The sequence below is a fragment of the Acartia tonsa genome, chromosome 9 (genome assembly GCF_053477335.1).
Source record: "Acartia tonsa isolate MP-2025a chromosome 9, ASM5347733v1, whole genome shotgun sequence".
Taxonomy (NCBI): domain Eukaryota; kingdom Metazoa; phylum Arthropoda; class Copepoda; order Calanoida; family Acartiidae; genus Acartia; species Acartia tonsa.
The window spans coordinates 22,981,120-23,000,421 of NC_137268.1; the positions used below are offsets into that span (position 1 = coordinate 22,981,120).

The window sequence follows — 19,302 nt, forward strand, 5'->3', positions numbered from 1 at the left end:
ACAAAATTTCACACAGTAGAACAAAATTGTAATATTTGTGTATATTGACATCTAATGAGAGCAAACATGTTCGAAATAATATGTAATTACTAAAAATACTAAAAGGCCCAACTCTTCGATTGTTTTAGTTTATCTGAAGAACTGAATTGGTTAAGTCCAGACGATCCAAAGTCTTCAGATCTCCAGATATGGTTCCATACCTGTCTAGCTATAGACTTCTATGCTGGTCGTATTGAGGTATAGATAGATAGATAGATTGGTAGGTAGGCAGACTGGCAAACAGACTGACTTAAAAACTGACATAAACACAGACAGACAGACAAATTGACGGTTGCTTAGAAAAATGATTGATAATTAAGTAAATTTCTTTTAAAAATTTAAGTTGGTTGAAAATGGCAAATATGAAGGAGAAATAGTCAATGAAGATTTCAAGAGGTTCCTAAATATAACATCTCATAAGTAAATTACAATTTTAAGATGCAGCTTATACTGCCTCATAAAAATGACGTCAAACAAAACAATTATATAGCCAGTATACATTTTACCATTTTGGTCAACTACAATGTACATTGGCGTATCATTGGTTATTTGTATCATATGACGTAATTTTGTATTAGGCACTATTAGCTGCTTCGATTTTTTAACAGTGCAGCTACTTTATAATTATCAAACAGCGATTCACAAGAGGGGAGGTGGGGGGGGGGGGGTTTGAGATTTCAAATTATTAGGATGAAAAAGGAAGTGTTGATACTACCCTGCACCCACTAACACACGAAACTTTTTGGGACAATGCCACTGTTTAAATGACAGTAACTTTTTTTTTATTTATAGACGGATTTCTGCAAATGAATATTTAAAGTGAAAACGTCTCGATTAGATTATGAAAGTATCATAGGTGTTTTTTTTTTTGGGGGGGGGGAGGAAGGACCTCAATTTGATGATAAAATTTGTTAATGGATGGGGGAGAGGACTAAAAATCTAATATATCCAAAATATTGGGTGCTCCCTCATATTTTGTTTTTATATAATTTATACATAATATAGTCTTTATTAAGAATTGACTTAGTAACCCCAACATGTATGTACAGAAAATCTACGAGTGGATACTTTTCTATGTATGGAAAGGTTAGGTTTTTAAAAGCAAAGCTTTTATATAATCAAGTTAGGACAGACCGTAACATATAATTTTGATTTCGGCATGTCAGAATTGTCCAAACAGTTACGAAAAAGCATAGCAACTCAGAAGTCTGTAAAATATCATGATTTTTGAAATATTGATTAATCGGACGATTAGGACAAATTTTATATGTGAAGCTACTCTATAATTAAGTCTTAAAATGTAAGTAGGTCCATATTGTACATTCTGTATTCAAGTAATTATGGATTATTTTTGACGAGAGGAAAAATGTTATACAAAAAATCATCTTATATTTTCCAATTTTAAGAAGTTGAATATTTTCAGGTTTCTGACGTTCAAATGTTCAGCAGAGAATTATCTATTGAAGAAATGAAAAACTTTACAGGTAAAATTACAGACAGACAGACAAGTAATTTAACATACATACTTATATAATATTTTCAAATAACAAACAAAAGTATAAAGAGACAAATTGGAAGAAAAAAACAGAGAAAAATTTAGATAATGATTATTATCACAATTATTTATCAATCAATAATATTTTTCTGGTTAACTTAATTAAATAAATAACAATTTTAAATTCTATTATGCTTTTACTTCTATAAACTTCTGGTCTCACCTCTAGAGTCAATCCCCACAATCAATATTTTTTTATATATAAAAATCAGGTGTCCTAATCCCCCCCCCCACACCACACCAAAAAAATATTAAACCTCTAAAGTACCTCTTAGGAGGGTGGTGGTACCATCCCCCCAGAAAGTTGTAAACCTTCCCAGTACCTCTGAGAAGCTATATTGTGAAGGAGAACTTTATATTTTCATCGGGAAGCGGGATCCTTTAGTACACATAAACAAATAGACATCTTGTTAGTTATATATAAAAAAATCTTGATAAAAAATTAAAAATAGAATATGTCCTATAAAACAGATTGTTGCTGATATTGAACTAGGTTGCAAGCAAAGATTATTTGGAGACATAGTGAACTGGGATGAACATGATTGGTTCGTGGAAAATAATCAGGATAACACTACAGTATTAGAGGTAAGAATCAATATTTGTCAATGAGTTAACTTGTTTTAATATTATTTGTTTGTATAATAAATAATTTATTCGTCCCATTGCGATTAGGGGACTGCGGCGCGGGTCAGGAAGATGGCCAAAAACCACACTCTAGAAATAAGTAAAACGTTACAACCCATTCGGACAAGCATTTTCAAAGATATTTAGCTTATTGGAATTTTTTTAAATGTAAAAAAGGTCAGAGATGGAGGGGATAATGCAGTGTTTATCACATTATTTTCCAGCGTTTTCTTATTCGTTGTCTTAACAACTTTAGGAACTTTTCTTAAAGTTTGATTGGTTGGTTCATGAAGTTGATATTCAAAACGTTTCAACCACTAATTGTAATCTACAGAAGGGTTAATTTGTATATCGTTATTTGGGATGTACATCAGTGTATTCCTTTAGATCCCTGAAAAAACGTATAGATTTTCTTTGTGTTTCCTTACTTACTTATTCAAATGCTTTGCAAAAGTCAAGGTGCCATTAATTGTTATTTCGGTCTCTGGGATAAAATAAATTTAAAACCATCAAGAATAGATACAATTTAGATATTCAAATCAGTTAATAAAAAAAACAGTGGAAGATAAATTCGGCCATATTATTGGTCAGAAAGTGTACAGATTTTGGTGAGAACGGGTGGTAATTTTTTCATAGCATTTCTTAGATGAAGGTTTGCTAGGGTCGATTTTTTAGGATAAAGATAAAGTTAGTTTTCTTTGAAATTTTCGTCTTTCGTATTATTGGAGGATCCGAGAAAATCACGTTTAACCCCAAAACGTTTCAGACAGACTGACATTTCAAATAAAAGGTAGCCTCGCTACTAAAAAGGGTTTCCCTGCTTGGTATTCTTTTTTAAGTTTGACAGATCATGGGGGCCAGATTGACCATCTAGATCTACTATATCTATTAAATCAAGAGAATAAAATAAAAATCATTTGGTTCTTAAGCTGAATTTTATTAGGAAATGGATTTTGAGAAGGATGTGTGTATGGACCAGTCTACAAGTCTTCATGTTATTCCAGTGGTGGGAAGTTTGGATCCATACATTATGGCCACTTGCAAGTAATACACATTCATAACCCCTCCCACTTCTTTATAAATAGCGAAGCTTCTCCACAATTTAATTTTATATGTGGTGATTATGCTTCTTTAGCTGCTGTCTGAGATAGATGTCTTAACTTTCACCACGCAACACTTTCATGGAAATCCATGTAAAAAAATGGATTATGTGTCAATAAACTGTCGACGTATTAAAGCTTTATTAATGTCGATTTAACGAAAAGTGGTCCTAGCTAGCACAATATCGACCATAATTTGACAATGTAGTTCTACATTCATCATTATTTTAAAAGGGGATATATATCAATTTCCCTGCTACTACCAAAATCTGATTTTTTAAAAGATCAATGAGAATATACTTTTGCTCACTTTTTCGTTCATTTTACTATGTTGCTATGGTTAATTATATGAGAAAAGTATAATTTTTCTTATTTGTTATTAAATGAATACATAAATTCTGTTTATTTTATTAACATTAACATTACTATTTATGGATATTATCGTTCTTTTTTTAAAAAAAATACATCACTTCTGTTTTAGTAAATTTATTTATTACTATTGGATTTTTTCGTTCTTGTTTTTTTTTAAATTCAGTTTAAATGTATATTCATTAGTCAAAGGCAAGACCCGATACTGATTAAAATAATTTTATATCCTATTATATAAAGTAGTAAGCGTTTTTGTTTGTCCCGAAGGATCTCGCTAACCGCTGAATGGATATTGTTCTCCTTTACAGTGAAGCTTCTTATAGGTCCTGGAAAGGTTTTAACCTATTTTTTGGGTGGGTGTATTCACCCCCCTCCCCCCCTTCAAAAAAAATATTTTTTTTACCTATTCTTTTGAGATTTAAAATGGGATGAGGTCGACTTTTTCCCCTCCTACCTAAGGTGCCCCTAGAGGCTTCTAGGGGGCGTAGCCGCTAGTTACGAACAAAGTAATAGTGTCTGACTGATTATGACGTAACAAAAAAAATTAGCCAATGAGAGGCCGTTATTGACCAATGGTAAAATTTATAGTGGCCTCTCATTGGCTAATTTTTTTTGTTACGTCATAATCAGTCAGACACTATTTCTGTGTTCTTATATTACCTATAAAGTATGATATTTTGATAATACAAATTTGAATATAATTAGAAAGCTGAATGGACGGGCAGCCATGTATGATAACCAGCAGGAGTTGGATACTATTTTGATAATACAATTTGAATATTAGGAAGCTGAATGGACTGGCAGCCACGTATGATAACCAGCAGGAGTTAGATAATATTGTGCATTTTCTTTCTCAATCAAAGTTTAGGTAACACAATTAATTTATCAGAATTCTGAGTAGCACGGTGGGGTTAAGGCCAACCACAGTGCACTATTTAAAGCTTAATCTTATAATCTAAATTTAAATTAGACTAGTGCCAAATTTTAAAAAATGCTATCTTATTTGTTGGCTTAAAATGTTTTTTGTTATTTATATCAATTTATAGTCCATAGACTTAAAATACACTCGATGATTACGGTATAGCTTCAGAAATCTGAGAGAGAATGGGGACAATAGGCTGTTTATTACTAGTCCCCAAAGTTTTAAGTTTAAGTTAAGTTTAGCTTTACAATTTTGGTTGGTTGGATTATTAAGAGTGTTCAAACGTTTCAACCATTAATTGTAATTTACATAAAGGGTAATTATATGTACCATCATTGGGGATGTCCATCTATTTATCGGTCATTGTCTTATCCCTTTTGTCTTAACCTCTTTTCGAGGAAGCTTTGTGTTTATCAAGTTCGAAATTAAATTCCTTATCATTAAACCAAAAACAAAGCGCAAATGTCGTCTTTTAGGGCTTTCCTTTCATAATGTGGCGCGGCATAGAGTGTTTGTTTATTTTGAAGCGCACGTTCTTTACTTTTGAATGAGATATGGGAGTGTGAAGATTGCGGAGAACAAAATTGGGCCTATCATTGGTCTCATTGAGTGTGAACTACCCTAGTATATCAGGGATTTGAAACCATAAGAGCTTCAGGTAGAATTTGTTAATTTGATTAAGAAGTATGGTGTATAAGACGATTATATGTAGTTTTAAAAAGGCTTTAGCCAGCTAAGCATGAAACTTAATTATGATTAATATATGTTTTAGTAATTTTTATGTGCCTTATTGTTGCATTTAACAATGATTTATTAAACCAAATAATTTTCCTTTAAAGCCAAAGCTTCCAAAGATTCTTTAACCATAAGAAAAGAAAAAGATTTTTTTTAGTGCTCAAAGTTTTAAGATAACGAATAATATTTTATTCTGTTTATTAATTGATCTTGTAATTTCAGGTCTTTTGAAATAATTTCATCAATAAATCTATATTCAAACCTGCTGTTGAAACTTGATGGTTCCTGGTATTGGGGGTTTTGTATGTTCGCCAACTGATCTCGTGAACTTCCCGCTAATTCGGAAGTCCAAGCTCAACCAAAGTGTCATGGTTGAGACAATTTCAAAATATCTGATGAATAGGCGTTAGCATTCATCAAGAGATCAATAGCATCTAGTGAATTATTGATGCAATAAACTGTGACAATTTTTCTGTGAAATAAGTACCTAGTGAATCAATATGCCACTAACCAAAAAGCAGAAAATTGAGCGAGCAATCGCTATTGGCAGTGAAAGGCTAGAAGTTTTTGATGAACAGTTAAAATTGTTTTATGACAATCTAAAGGCCTGCCAAAGTTTTAGTTCATGTGAAAATGTGAATGTAAAATCAATTCGTGACATTTTTAGTGAGGTCAAGGACCAATCTGACCTAATAAAAAGTCTAAAACCTGCCGTGGAGACTAGTGAGCTGCGCGAGTTCAAGCGTGACTTGGATGAAGCTAGTGAGCAGAAAACTGTTGCAGATAAAGTTTATGCGTCGTTGGAGCAGTGTACAAAAATTCTGTACTGGCTTGACAATGATTCAGATGACGCGAGGTCAAGCACTGTCGCCAGGAACCTTGACGTCATTGAGAAGGTGAAGATGGACATGGGAGTGCTTAAAATTTCCGTGGAGTTGCGCCAAGAAGTACGTGATATGTACCGAAGGCTTAGAGAGATGGAACGTCGTTCATCTAACCTGGATGAGAGTGGGACACCTGCCATGCTCTCCAGAAGTATGTCTGCCGTGGATATTCGGAGTTCCAACCCGCAGTATGGGCGCTGGGACAACAGTTTGTTGCCGTCGTTCGACGGTACTGACACGGATTACCCAAACTTTAAACAGGTCTTTAAGGATCTATGCTCTGGTTATGGATTTGCTGACCAGAGGTTAAGTCTGATGTTGTGTATGGAGAAGGTGATAACCAACCCGGAACTACGCAAGCAAGTGTCAGCGATTAGAGATCACAATGAACAATGGGCGTTTCTTGACCAGATGTTTTTATCAAACACTCGCCGGTTCATGAGGATTTTAACTAAGTTGAACAAGATGAAACCTGTGGATAAACCTGTGGACGTGGTTAGCGCAATTGCTACCTTCAAGAGCATGATGCAGGAGGTAGAAGCCATCGTTGGTTCTGCAGCTAAGGATTACAACCACCTAACTCTTATTCATATTTTTAAAGACAAGTGCCCTGAAAATTTGAGAGACAAAATTATGATGGAGCTAGGTAGCATGAACCAACCCAACATCCCGAAGATTGTTGAACTGCTGGAGAGGACCAGGGGTGCCATGTTGGCTGGTGATATGTCCTATGACAATGGCGCCGGCAAGAGAAATCGTGACAGAGCTGCCGCCGCGCAAGTATCTGGCCGCAACGACAATAAAAATGGAAAGGCTGGGAAGGACAAGGCTTCCAAGTGGAACAGTGCATGTCCTGTGGAGAGCTGCAAGGAGAAGCACCCGATTTTCCGTTGCCTCACGTTTAAGAAGATGGATGTGGTTGACCGAAAGAAAATTGTCCAGCAGAAGAAGTTATGTGAACTCTGCTTGTGCGACGGCCATACTGCTGACAAGTGTAATAAATCTGAGAAGCTTGGTGTTTGTGGTACTAATAATTGCGACAGATACCATTCCAGGTTACTCCATGAGGCTAGTGCTGGTGTGAATACAGTCTACAAGTCAAGTTCTGCACCCAGCCCCTGTACCTTCTTACTTCAGTTAGTTCCTGTTGTAGCACCTGGCGGCGGCACCTGCCACGCCACGGTAATGTTTGACTCCGGGGCAAATTTGCCACTTGTGTCTGAAAAGTTATCCAACAAGTTGAAGCTGAAATCTACTGGCAGATATACAACTATTTCTGTAGCTGATGGCAGTGAGTCTTCCTGCCGCAATGTTGTGTTTTATCTGAAGGATAGGGACGGCAATCTGAGGGAGTTTGAGGCAGCTGTCATGCCTACCCTCGGCGGGGCCAACGAGATGCGCTCGGTCCACCCCGAAACTGCCGCCGAGATATTTAAAATGCCGCCAGAAAGGTTTACATATATTAGTGGAGGCTTAGATATCATCATTGGAAATACACATCCTGACGTGTTTCCTTCAACCTACCAGAAAGTGGGCCAGTCTATGTTGTGGCGAACCATTTTTGGTAGTGGTTTTATCTGTACGAGTGCTGATGGTGGAGCTGGAGATCAAAAGTCGGCTTATAAGGCTGTCAGTGTCAGTGGAGGCACTTTGCCAGACTTTCTGACGTCTGAATCGTTTGGCATACAGCCGCAGGCACTTTGTCCAGGATGTACTGCTTGTCAAGAGTGCAAGGCTATGGCCGACGGCACTACCTGGGACCAGCGTGAGAGGCAGAGGATAATTGAGGCAGGTTTAACACTAGACTTGCAGTCCAACAAGTGGACAGGTCAATATGCTTATATTGAAGATCCTCACACTTTACCCTACAATGAGAGTTTAGCCCGCAAAATTGCTGAAAAGGATCGTGCCAGGATGGTCAAGGAAGGTACCTATGGAATGTATGTGGAGGTATTCAACGACGCCATAAGAAGAGGCGTTTTCCAAAAAGCCACGCCTGAAGAGTTGCAGTATGAAGGACCTAAGTCTTGTTCATCAATAGTGGTTGCTTTCAAGGAGGATTCAAGTTCCACACCCATGCGATTGTGTGCAAATAGTTCTCTGACGTTCAAGGGTACCAGTTTTAATAACATAATGCTGGGAGGCCCGCCGCCAATGCAGAAGATTTTTTATCATTTGATGCTTTTCCGCGGTTACAAGGTTGGTATAACCGCGGATATCTCCAAGTTTTATAACTCCATCCTGGCCACAGAGTTCGACAGCCAGATGAAGAGAGTTTTGTTTTCCCCGACGCCAGATGGTCCACTTGAAATTTACCTGACCAAAGTTGTAAATTTCGGCGAGTTAGCTGCGGGAAATTTGGCAGTTACAGCCCTGAAGTTGACGTCCCGCCTGTTCGGCGGAAAGAGTGAAGCAGAGGTCAAGGAGATGTATGGAGAGGGACAAATAAACGGTAGTGAAATTGTTGCCAAACCTGAATTATGGAAGGAGCCGCAAATACCTACCTACCCTGATGAGGAATTCAAGTTACCTCAGATTCCAGTTGCAGTCAAGCTTGAGAAGCACAGCTTCATAGATGACGTTATTTCGGGAGCAGGATCGAAGCCAGAAGCCAAGGAGATGATGAAAGAGGCCGACAGGATTATCGGCAAAGGTAGTTTTTCCTTCAAACAAGTCATTTATTCTGGAGATGATTGCCAGCCTACCAAGGTTCTCGGCCTGATATGGAAGCCAGCCACCGATGTGTTGTCCATCGCCACAAGAGTCAACCAAGATGGTAAAGTCAAGGGAAGGAAGGTGAAAGAGGATGCTGATTTGTACAACCTCCAGGACGCCTTGGACGAGAATCTGACAAAGAAGATGGTCCACAGGTTCGCCGCCCAAACCTTCGACCCGATCGGGCTTTGCAGCCCTATTCTGTTGAGAATTAAACTTGTCCTGCGGAAAACCTGTTTGCTGAATTTGGGCTGGCAAGATTTCATTCCAAAAAGTCTACGGGATGAACTTGTTCAGTCGCTGGAGGACAGAGCTGAGGTCGCTAAATTGGAGTTTGACCGTTGTGTGGTCCCGGATGAACCAACTGGCCTTCCATCCTTGATGATGTTTTCGGATGGGTCATCAGAGGCTTATGCATCTAATGCATATTTGAGGTGGCCAACTAGACAAGGTTTTGAAACGTTTCTGCTAGCCACCAAGTCAAGAGTTGCGCCGGTCAAGTGTGAGTCAATTCCACGCCTTGAGTTGATGGGGTGCCAGATGTCCACAAGGTTGGCAAAGTCCGTCAGAGATGCCCTGCCCTTTGATATTATCAGAGTGATGTATTTTACTGATTCATCGTGTGTTTTATCACAAATAGTTTCCAACAGTGCTATGTTGAACACATTTAATTCTCATCGTATTGGAGAAATTCAATCTGCGACCAACAAGGATGACTGGAGGTGGGTCCCGGGGACGCAAAACGTTGCAGATTTGGGCACCAGAAGCACCTGTAAAGTATCAGATTTGGGACCAGGTTCCAGGTACAGATTGGGCCCAGAATGGTTGCGCCAGGATGAAAGTGCGTGGCCGGTGAAAACTGCCGAAGAAGTCAAGCAGGTTTTACCCCCAGAGGAGTTGAATACCAAAATGGTTAAGTTATGTTCAATGAAAGTTGCCGGAGAAGCCGCTGAAGATGTCTTTAGGTTTAAGCACAGGAGATCATTTGGACAGGCCAAACGTATTATGGCAGCTGTCCTGCAAGTTGCGAACACCTGGTTGAAGAAGCTAAAGAGCAGACAAGAAGGTAAGGCTACAGCCGCTGGTAGTCATGTAGCAGCCGCAGATGCTGTGTACAAGCCGTCTTTGTACAATTTTATGGCGGCGGCGGAACTTTTCATTGTGTCACGAAGCCAAGAGGATGAGTGGATAAATGACGCTAAAGGCAATTATGCGTCATTAGATCCATTAGTGCATGAAGTATCATTGACCTGGCCTGTCGTTGGTCCCGGTGGAAATTATGTGACCAGGGAGATGAGGATTCTTAAAATGGTTGGTCGAGGACAGCCAGTCATTGACGCCATGACTGGCGGCCGTAAAATGATATTTGAAGACATGCCAGGTTTAATAATTTTGGAGCCTGGTAATTGGTTAGCTGCTGTTTTTATGAGAGAAGCGCATGTTGAGCTTCACTCTGGTGTTCGTGGAACTTTAGCTGAGAGCCGCCGTTGGTGCTGGATTGTGAAGGCAAGGAGGTTGGCCATCATGGAAGTGAAGAAGTGTTGGCCCTGCAGTGTTGAGAGGGCTAAGGAATGTCGTGCTACCATGAAGGAGGTGTTACCTGACAAGTTGGTCCCGAGCAGGCCCTTTGAAGCTGTGCAAGTCGACCTGATGGGTCCGCTGGTTACGAGGAGAGCTGCCGCCAAAACGAGGAGTCAGACAGCAACGAAGAAGGTGTGGGTGTTCGTGGTGGTCTGCAGATTCTCAGGGGCGTTGTGGCTAGATGCCTTGGAAAAGTATGATACCAGCAGTATCCTGTTGTCCCTGCGCAAGTTGGAAGCTGTTCATTGTCTGCCGAAGATCATAGTAAGCGACATGGGCACACAATTATCCGGTGCTCGCAAGGTTTTAGAGCAGAAGTTGGGCAGCCAGGTAGAGTTTTCTTGGTCTCAGATCCCGGCCCGAGCCCACCATTATATTGGGCAGGCTGAGAAAATGGTGGGATTAACCAAGAGATTGCTGTCCAAGAAGTTGGTGAATAGTTCTGTTAATTTCAACGAGCTCCTGGTGCTGTTGGCGGAGGTCAGCAAAATTATGAATAGCAGACCACTGACGATTGAAGCTGCAAACGACGTGGAGAATTGGCGGCTGATTACCCCTGGCCAGCTGCTGGGAAATGTTGACCGCCAGCCGTTGTGCAATGTGGCGATGAAACCGGAGGACCAAATTTCCTCCAGGTTGAAGTTGTTGGAAGATTTATCTGCCCAGTTTTGGACTGCCTACCGCCAGGAGATCCTACCGAAGATATTACGGATGTCCAAGTGGAAGGATGAGATGGCAGAGCCACTAGCTGATGGAGATGTAGTTTTGGTTACGAGTACCAATCCGCTGATGAGATGTTTGAGGATGGGCCGAGTGACGAGAATTGAGGATGGAAGAAAGACGGCAAGAGTCTTGTTCAGACTGACAGATAAATCTCCCCTAGAAGAACATGCTGTATCAATCAGGCAGTTGTTAAAAATTATGATTAATAATTGATTCTTATTTTATGGAAATTGAGATTTTTTTTAGTAAAAAGCCACATTTTTCATATGCCTATTTTTATGCCTAAAATAAGAATCAAATGAAATGCGATTAAATATTCTTCTATTTCATATGCTCAAATTTAATTTTATTGAGTTTAATTTCTTTTCAAAAGTACAATTCATTTTAAAACTTACCTGAAAAGTTTAACAAAAAGGAATAAATGTGTCGAGGTTGCGTGATTCGATATTTATTCTATGAAAAAAAATCAAGTATTTTTTAGCAGATTTTTTAAAATTATATATGAATTTCAATCAAGTAAAACATTTTTATTCAGATCAAGGAATGATTGAAAATTCATATTTAAAGTCTCATATTTTTTTACAAAGAAAAATTGGTATTTTTTCATAATTTCAATGAAAATTCTAACGAGGATATTATTATTTTGCTATTCTTTAAGTATTAAAAAGTTTTATTTGTTGATTAAGATATTACAGTTCTTATTCATTAGGTTTGAAAAACTTTCTGCCCAAGGATTTTGAAAAATTTTTTCTTACTACTCTTTTTGATGCTTAACAAATTTAGTTTTAAGTACCTATAAATCTTAAATTTCTTGTCTAAGATTTATTTCGTTTTATTTTTACCATTATTGTTTACATTTACATTTCAACCTGATTTCGTAGGTACTTATTGATTTATTAATAATGATTTATTACCTATTGATTATGAAATGATTATTATTTAATATAGTTGTTATATTTACAACATCATGATTAATAGGATTATCTATTTAGGATTGTGTATGTGATCTTGTGATTGTCATGTGCATAGAATGTTGTATGGTACAAACCAATCCCCATCCTTCTATCCTAAAATGTGAGGTATTATGAGTCCTAGTGAGGAGTATAATATTGTGTATGCATTTCACGGGGTTTCATTTAGTTAGGAGCAAAATTGTCACGTTTTCGGGATGTGGCCATTCTCATGTGATTATGGTGAGTTGAGTTTAGTGAGAAATGTTGCTAGTGCTCAGCGCGAAAAAAACCTTGAATCTCGTTAAGGAAGTTAATTTGACTTTCAAACGGGGGGTGTGTCTTAACCTCTTTTCGAGGAAGCTTTGTGTTTATCAAGTTCGAAATTAAATTCCTTATCATTAAACCAAAAACAAAGCGCAAATGTCGTCTTTTAGGGCTTTCCTTTCATAATGTGGCGCGGCATAGAGTGTTTGTTTATTTTGAAGCGCACGTTCTTTACTTTTGAATGAGATATGGGAGTGTGAAGATTGCGGAGAACAAAATTGGGCCTATCATTGGTCTCATTGAGTGTGAACTACCCTAGTATATCAGGGATTTGAAACCATAAGAGCTTCAGGTAGAATTTGTTAATTTGATTAAGAAGTATGGTGTATAAGACGATTATATGTAGTTTTAAAAAGGCTTTAGCCAGCTAAGCATGAAACTTAATTATGATTAATATATGTTTTAGTAATTTTTATGTGCCTTATTGTTGCATTTAACAATGATTTATTAAACCAAATAATTTTCCTTTAAAGCCAAAGCTTCCAAAGATTCTTTAACCATAAGAAAAGAAAAAGATTTTTTTTAGTGCTCAAAGTTTTAAGATAACGAATAATATTTTATTCTGTTTATTAATTGATCTTGTAATTTCAGGTCTTTTGAAATAATTTCATCAATAAATCTATATTCAAACCTGCTGTTGAAACTTGATGGTTCCTGGTATTGGGGGTTTTGTATGTTCGCCAACTGATCTCGTGAACTTCCCGCTAATTCGGAAGTCCAAGCTCAACCAAAGTGTCATGGTTGAGACACCTTTAGATCCCTGTCACAAATCCTGTCTTCCCAACTAAATGTTGAAATTTTTAACAAGTTTTAATTTTAGTGGATCCAAGTGTGCCAACTATAGAGATGAAACAACTTATAGCTCACTGTAAGATTTAGGAACACCAAATCTGATCTACATGTCTATGTCTCTAAGTCTGTTCGAAAAAGGAATAATTTGCTTAGATATTAAAAGATAGATTTGTATTTTTTCTGTTAAGATTATGCTTGCTCTACTAAGCATCTATTGTTAAACTTGCTTTGTCCGTCAGAACATCTGTAATGAAAATAATAGAATTGGAAATGCTACTTAATCATCCATTATGAGAGATAGATGGCTGTAAATTCTTAAGAACGTTTCATTGGCATAAGAGCATCTACTACATAATTTACTTTGTTGATAAGTTTTTCCATTTGTTCATCTTTTTCACTAAAGATATCTTTAGCAAAGAAATTAACATATACTCTTTAACAAAATTTGACCATATTTCTACCTACCATGGAAAACCGGGATGTTTTACTGTGCTTTGCTATTAATGATGTTGTCATCCTTGTTTTTTATTTAGATATTTCCTTGGCTCCTCAGATAGCAAGGAGGAGGGGAAATGGAGACATCTTCATAACAACTATAAGGTACTATGATATATTTCAATTCTATTATATAAAGTACTATATTTTTGTCTGAATCTTAGGATATCAAAAATTACTGAACTGACAGGTTTTTAAATTTTTTGGTTAGCGTCACATATGAAGTTTAAAAAGAATTGTAAAAAATGGTTGGTTGTGTGAAGGTTCTGAAGTTATTATCCAAATTATCCTATTGTTGAAAGTAGTAAAGTTTTTTTTATCTAAAGCCTAAGATTTCAGAACTACTGAACCGATTGAGTTCTCAATTTTATGGAAGCTGCAAATAGGTTCTGGAATTGTTTTATTAATTTAAAATTTAAGTCTTGTGATGTTTTTAAACTATTTTTTTCAAATTTTGAATAAAGAGCCTCTAGATAACAGGGAAGCAGCAACTAGTAACTTTATGTAGGGGTCATTTGGTATAGCAAAATTATTAATAGTTTAATAATAATCATTATATATTGCTCAAAATAAAGAGAGTGATTTTTTTCAATAATTGTCTATTTCGTCAAACAAATGAAGTTGTTTATAGTGCCTATAAAAATGACGTCATACAATACAAATGACCATGTGATAGGCCACTACTCAGACTAAATTACCAATGACAGGCTAGTATACATCTTAATTGGTCAATGGTAGGCCAGTATGACGTCATTTTTTAAAGGCCCTACAAAAAGCTTAAAATAAATATGTTAAGCCTATACTGATATTTACAATTAGATATTTTTGTTTCAGTTGGATTATATTCCATGGAAACCCAGCAAGCCGACCATTGGTGGATACAATTATAACTGCTTGGAACTTGATGTTTTTGCAAGGGATTTTAAATATATTGTGAAGAATATTACTAAAGACCTGTAAGTTTCAGGTTTTCTTTTTAAAGAATAACATAAAAACTAGTAGGTCAACCATTTACTTTATATTGTAGTTTTAAAATTTTTTTGTGTTGAAGTATATAAATAACTAGAGGTCTAGCTTTCATAGCAGCTAAGTAAATGACAGCTTTCGGACGGATTGACGGACAAGGTGAATTTTAGGTAGCTTATATGTATATTTATTATATTGGTGAAATTAGAAAGACAAAGACGACATATTCTGAAGTTTTGTCTGCAGACTTTAGTGATGTTCATTGTCAGGACAAACAAATTTGTGGAATATGTCATGTGGATAATCCCATCAGGTTGGCAATACACAGGGATCTAAAGGGATAAGACAGTGGACGATAAATTGATATACATCTCAAATGATGACACAAATTTACTCCTTCTATAGATTACAATTTGTGGTTGAAACGTTTGGACACTCAACTTAATAAATCAACCAATCAAATTTTTATAAAAGTCCCCAAAGTTGATAATCCAACGAATAACAAATCGTTATCATAAAACTTTGGGGACTAGTGTAATGATCAGCCCAATGTCCCCTTCCTTCCTGGTAATACGAGAACTTTTGCATTAGGTCCAAAAACTAAGGATAGCTAATTGGAGCCAATCTTTCCTATTTGGTTTGGGTTAAGTAACACCCAACAGACAACCAATAATTTGATTCTACGACCTTTGTCTGGAAGTCTTAACTGTGCATGGTAATGAGTTGTGCCTGTTGATGGGCTAATGCTTCTCTCATTATTAGTGTCACGTGCCCAACATAAGATCAGCATGGCTATCATTTTAAACGTTTCTTATACATTGTACATACATTTAGAAAAATAAATGTCCGTGGTCTGTGTTCCCATTCCTACTACGATACGGATTATTATTTCAATGTTGGAAATGATGGAAAAATTCTTCTTCTTGGTTCACTTTTCTCTATTGTCATCTATAACGAGGTAAGTAACCCGCCTATTAAAAGTTAATTTTGGGGTGTGTGGGGTAAAATGGGGTATTATTCTTTAAAAAGAAGGCTTTAAAGTTGTTAAGAGTTGTTAAGTCAAGTCAACGAATTTGAAAACATTGATGCTGTGAGTATTGGTTTAAAAAATATGACGTAACAAAAAAAATTAGCCAATGAGAGGCCGTTATTGACCAATGGCGGCATGCGTAGTGGACTCTCATTGGCTAATTTTTTTTTGTTACGTCATATTTTTTAAACCAATACTCACAGCATCAAAACATTTTGATAAAACTTTGGGGACTAATGTTCCTCCCCACCTTGCAAAGGAGTATTTTCAAATAAAAGGCATGATTTAAGAATAATATTAATTGAAATTTTGTATATTATGTTTTAAGGAAAAATGAATATAGGATAGAATATTTGTGGATATAGTGACAGGGGAAAATTTGTCATTAATTTAGCTTGCTAGTGTAGGCCCAATTTATTGGTCGGTTCACTCAGTATTAAGGGGAGGTATGGGTAGAGAGGTTGGATGGCGGGTATCAGTATTTTAGCCAGCTGTGACTAATACTTTTCAGAGTACATAAAAATCTGGTACAACATCCATGTAATAATTGATTTAAGTAAATAAAGCTATTTCATTTTATTTTTATAATTTGTTATTGTTTTTAGACTTTTAATCAATGGGAATGGTATGACAGACAAGATAATACAAGCATAGCAACATCAGTCTCTTCATATGAATCATTACTACTTGGAATCAATAATTTTGAATTTAAGTAAGTTTAAATATAAAGAATATATCAGCTGCGAGCAACAATTGAAATAATTTTTAAAATATTTGATAATCTCAGCTGATTTTTTCGTGATTTTGGGTGGCAACGCTTTGTAGTAAAGCTCGGCAGCCGCGCGTTAGCTCCAGTGAAGTTTTTCATTTCATTACTTTAAAATTCAGCTTGGTGTCTAAACCTGTTCCCAAACAGACAGTCCATCTTTTCGGAATTTCTTTTTTTTTGCGCACAAGCGAGTTTAAATTTGAGACTTAATCACTGATGAGGAGCCCTGATTTTCTCCCCTTAAAAACTAAACCTTGTACTAATTTCAGAAATGTGTATCAAGACCCATGTTTCAAGGATGACCAACCAACGTTAAGGAAAATAAAGTTTACAGCTTGCAATGACAGCCAGGTGTTAATCATTTTTCAAAGTACTTGCGGTTACGCCCCTAGAGGCCTCGGAACTTTTTGGTCGAGTGGTTTTTTTTTCTAGAAGTGATTTCTTTTGGAAGATTAAAAAAATAGTAATTAAAACCTTCATGGAAAATTCACTGTATAGAAGAACCTTATTGGTCCAGCGGTTAGCAAGATTTTCAGTAGACACAATCCATTTTCTCCCTCCCATTCATATACATTGACATATTTTCATTTTTAAAGAAAAAAAATCCCTGTAAAGTTTTATTTCGTTATTATTTCAACATATGCCATTATGTTAGTCACGCCCAAGACTTTTGACAAGGAGTAGCTCATGATACATATATTTGTTTTAGTTTACATGCAATAATGGAGAATGCATTGACATTAACAAAAGGTTAGACATTAGAGAAACAAGGATGACGACATCCATAAGTAGCAAAGCATTAAAAAAATCGCGGATGATAATACGTACAAGTATATTTAAAGATTATTCGCAATGAACTTGTGCCGAATCTCTATTGGGTCTTTGAAAATCAACCAATAATGTCGAAAATATTAACACAGCCAAGTAGCAGAAAACAATTTGCTAGCAGACAAAAAGGTCATTAAAAAGTGGGGCAAGCAGTTTAAGTCTATAATGTAGATATGTTGGTTAGCCATTATATGATTTTTTTGTGCGATGTTTTTTTTTGCAAATTATGGTTGCACCATCCAATAATAGAACCAAACTTGGTTGAAGAGGGCAGTCAAAAATCGTCAGGGGATCGAGTATCATAGTTCTCGAAAACGCTTCGCGCACCACCCTGACGAAAGCCTTTACACACCCCTGGTTTTATGCTATTTCACGTGTTTATTATTTAGATGTGACCAGACCCTGAATTGTGGAGACGAATCAGATGAACTGGATTGCAGGATGATATTTACAAAGAATAATTACAAGAAATCTATTGCACCTTTTAGGTCTAGTTACATAAAAATTACATTTTTGTCTGAAGCTCAAGATCTCTGAAATTACTGGTTTGAATGGGTTGTACATTTCAGGGAAGTGTTATAAATGTTTTAAGCTCTTTTCATGACAACCCCCTCCCCCCCCGACCTCAATCACCTTCCCCTAGATGCTAAGAACGAAGCAACTATTTGTATAAAATTTATTCCAAGATAATTCATGAACTCTTTAATTTTTTTTTACTTACATATATTTTCTTATTGGAAAAGAAAATTTATTCAAGAGAGACCTTTTAAACTGTACATATTTTTTTAATTTGAAGGTATGATGCTAAGACTCAGCGAGTGCATCCAGTTGTTGTTAATATATCCATTGCCATCAAGGATATTCTTAGGATTGAAGAAATTGACCATATTTTCATGCTGAAGGTTACATTTATTCAGATTTTTTGTCCTAGCCTAAAATGTTTTTACCAAAGTGGCCTATCCTTGTTTTTTTAATAATTGAAAATAAGGGGATGGGAAGATAGTTTTTTTGGTCAGATTAGGTTAGATTATGTTGGGGACTGGTTAGCTCTGCAGGATTAGGGCCCCGAGAGAAGGGTTACCCTACAGGGGTTAGGCATAGGCAGGAAATAAAAACACCTCTTCCCGAAAAATTTATTTTCAATATTTGGGGGGGGGGGGGGGGGGTTAGTGCTGGACAGACGCTTTGAGGGAAAGCATCAATTTTTCTGTTAACAATGTTTTTCTGTTTGCAATGATAATGGAATAATATGACTGGAGACTTGCATATTATAATCTAAACCTGTTTAGTTTACAATGATAATGGAATGGTATGACTGGAGACTCACTTATTATAATCTAAACCTGTTTAGTTTACAATGATAATGGAATGGTATGACTGGAGACTCACTTATTATAATCTAAACCTGTTTAGTTTACAATGATAATGAAATAATATGACTGGAGACTCACTTATTATAATCTAAACCTGTTTAGTTTACAATGATAATGGAAAAATATGACTGGAGACTGACTTATTATAATCTAAACCTGTTTAGTTTACAATGATAATGGAATAATATGACTGGAGACTCGCATATTACAATCTAAACCTGTTTTAGTTTACAATGATAATGGAATAATATGACTGGAGACTTGCATATTATAATCTAAACCTGTTTAGTTTACAATGATAATGGAATAATATGACTGGAGACTCGCATATTATAATCTAAACCTGTTTTAGTTTACAATGATAATGGAATAATATGACTGGAGACTTGCATATCATAATCTAAACCTGTTTAGTTTACAATGATAATGGAATAATATGACTGGAGACTGACTTATTATAATCTAAACCTGTTTTGTTTACAATGATAATGGAATAATATGACTGGAGACTCACTTATTATAATC

At 36.3% G+C, this 19,302-nt stretch overlaps 2 protein-coding genes across 2 annotated transcripts in view; both read left to right on the plus strand.

Annotated features, from left to right (window-relative positions):
- LOC145327443 (uncharacterized) overlaps positions 1–19,302 on the plus strand; it is a 45,974-nt gene that overhangs the window by 4,815 nt on the left and 21,857 nt on the right. Inside the window, exons 7-23 of the mRNA XM_080170993.1 lie at positions 129–237; positions 383–459; positions 1,056–1,125; positions 1,463–1,523; positions 2,088–2,179; positions 3,162–3,262; positions 4,472–4,555; positions 13,345–13,392; positions 13,850–13,916; positions 14,646–14,767; positions 14,986–15,090; positions 15,612–15,735; positions 16,413–16,519; positions 16,846–16,927; positions 17,286–17,326; positions 17,794–17,892; positions 18,201–18,306. Of these exons, the coding sequence (XP_080027119.1) occupies positions 129–237; positions 383–459; positions 1,056–1,125; positions 1,463–1,523; positions 2,088–2,179; positions 3,162–3,262; positions 4,472–4,555; positions 13,345–13,392; positions 13,850–13,916; positions 14,646–14,767; positions 14,986–15,090; positions 15,612–15,735; positions 16,413–16,519; positions 16,846–16,927; positions 17,286–17,326; positions 17,794–17,892; positions 18,201–18,306 (1,495 nt within the window). The remainder of the gene's footprint in view (positions 1–128; positions 238–382; positions 460–1,055; positions 1,126–1,462; positions 1,524–2,087; positions 2,180–3,161; positions 3,263–4,471; positions 4,556–13,344; positions 13,393–13,849; positions 13,917–14,645; positions 14,768–14,985; positions 15,091–15,611; positions 15,736–16,412; positions 16,520–16,845; positions 16,928–17,285; positions 17,327–17,793; positions 17,893–18,200; positions 18,307–19,302) is intronic.
- On the plus strand, positions 5,149–13,154 carry LOC145328539 (uncharacterized). Its single transcript, XM_080172266.1, has 2 exons — positions 5,149–5,267; positions 5,567–13,154. The coding sequence occupies exon 2, from the start codon at positions 5,845–5,847 to the stop codon at positions 11,458–11,460; it is 5,616 nt and encodes a 1,871-aa protein (XP_080028392.1). The 5' UTR covers positions 5,149–5,267; positions 5,567–5,844; the 3' UTR covers positions 11,461–13,154.

Coding starts and splice junctions, on each gene's coding strand:
- LOC145328539 (XM_080172266.1), top strand. CDS start 5,845: ATGCCACTAACCAAAAAGCAGAAAATTGAGCGAGCAATCGCTATTGGC.